The sequence below is a fragment of the Charadrius vociferus genome, unplaced genomic scaffold (assembly GCF_000708025.1).
Source record: "Charadrius vociferus isolate BGI_N301 unplaced genomic scaffold, ASM70802v2 scaffold1044, whole genome shotgun sequence".
NCBI classification, from domain to species: domain Eukaryota; kingdom Metazoa; phylum Chordata; class Aves; order Charadriiformes; family Charadriidae; genus Charadrius; species Charadrius vociferus.
The window spans coordinates 52,932-53,854 of record NW_009648254.1 but is presented as its reverse complement, the minus strand read 5'-3'; the positions used below and the strand labels follow the sequence as shown (position 1 = coordinate 53,854).

Genomic DNA, 923 nt, shown 5'->3' with positions numbered 1-923 from the left:
CTGAAGGCACAGGGGCAGCGCTGCAGGTCCTGCGAGACGGCGTGGAGCCGGCGGTCGGCGCGGCGCGGGCAGCAGAGCAGCTTGCGGAAGGCGCTCCTGAAGTCGGGGCTGCGGCAGTAGATGATGGGGTTGAAGGCTGAGTTGACGTAGCCCAGCCAGTTGAGGAAGAGGAAGAGCTGATCCGGTACCAGCGGCCGGCAGAAGACCTTGATGATGTTGGCCACGAAGAAGGGCAGCCAACAGAGTGTGAAGGTGCCCATGATGATGCCCAGGGTCTTGAGCGCCTTGTGCTCCTTAATAGCCAGCAGACGGGACGGCCGTCTCCGCCGGCCGCTCCTGGAGCTGGGGCTGGGGGGGCCCTGCAGGAATCTCACCTTGTCCTTGCCGATGAGCTGGACGTGCCGTGTGGCCACAGCAAAGACACGGACGTAGACGAAGATCATGACAAGCAGGGGCACATAGAAGGAGATGGTGGAGGAGATGATGGCGTAGGTCATGTTGGTGACAAAGTCGCAGCAGCGTGGGTCATCGTAGCAGCGCACCGCCTGCTCGTCGGCCCCGTCCCGCCACCAGTGGTTCATGATGGGCAGGAAGGAGATGAAGGCAGAGATGGCCCACACCAGGCACACCACGGCCCGTGCCCTGCCCTTGGTCACCAGCGCCTCGTACTGCAGCGGCGACGTGATGGCGAGGGAACGATCCACGGCGATGGCACACAGCGTCTCGATGCTGGCCGTGACGCACAGCACGTCCAGCGAGGTCCACAGCTCGCACACCATCGTCCCGTAGGGCCATTGGCCGCTCAGCAGGATGGTGGCCCCCGGCGGCACCACCAGCAAGCCCATGATGAGGTCGGCGCAAGCCAGCGAGGTGACGAAGACGTTGGTCATGGTCTGCAGCCGCGGCGTCTTGGCGATGGGCAC

General features: G+C 64.5%; 1 protein-coding gene across 1 annotated transcript in view; it reads right to left on the bottom strand.

Moving 5' to 3' along the window:
* ADRB3 (adrenoceptor beta 3) overlaps positions 1-920 on the bottom strand; it is a gene marked incomplete at its 5' end in the record, with an annotated part of 2,306 nt that extends 1,386 nt beyond the window's left edge. Inside the window, one exon of the mRNA XM_009884356.1 lies at positions 9-920. Coding sequence (XP_009882658.1) covers positions 9-920 — 912 coding nt within the window. The remainder of the gene's footprint in view (positions 1-8) is intronic.
* Between the last annotated feature and the right edge of the window lie 3 nt (positions 921-923).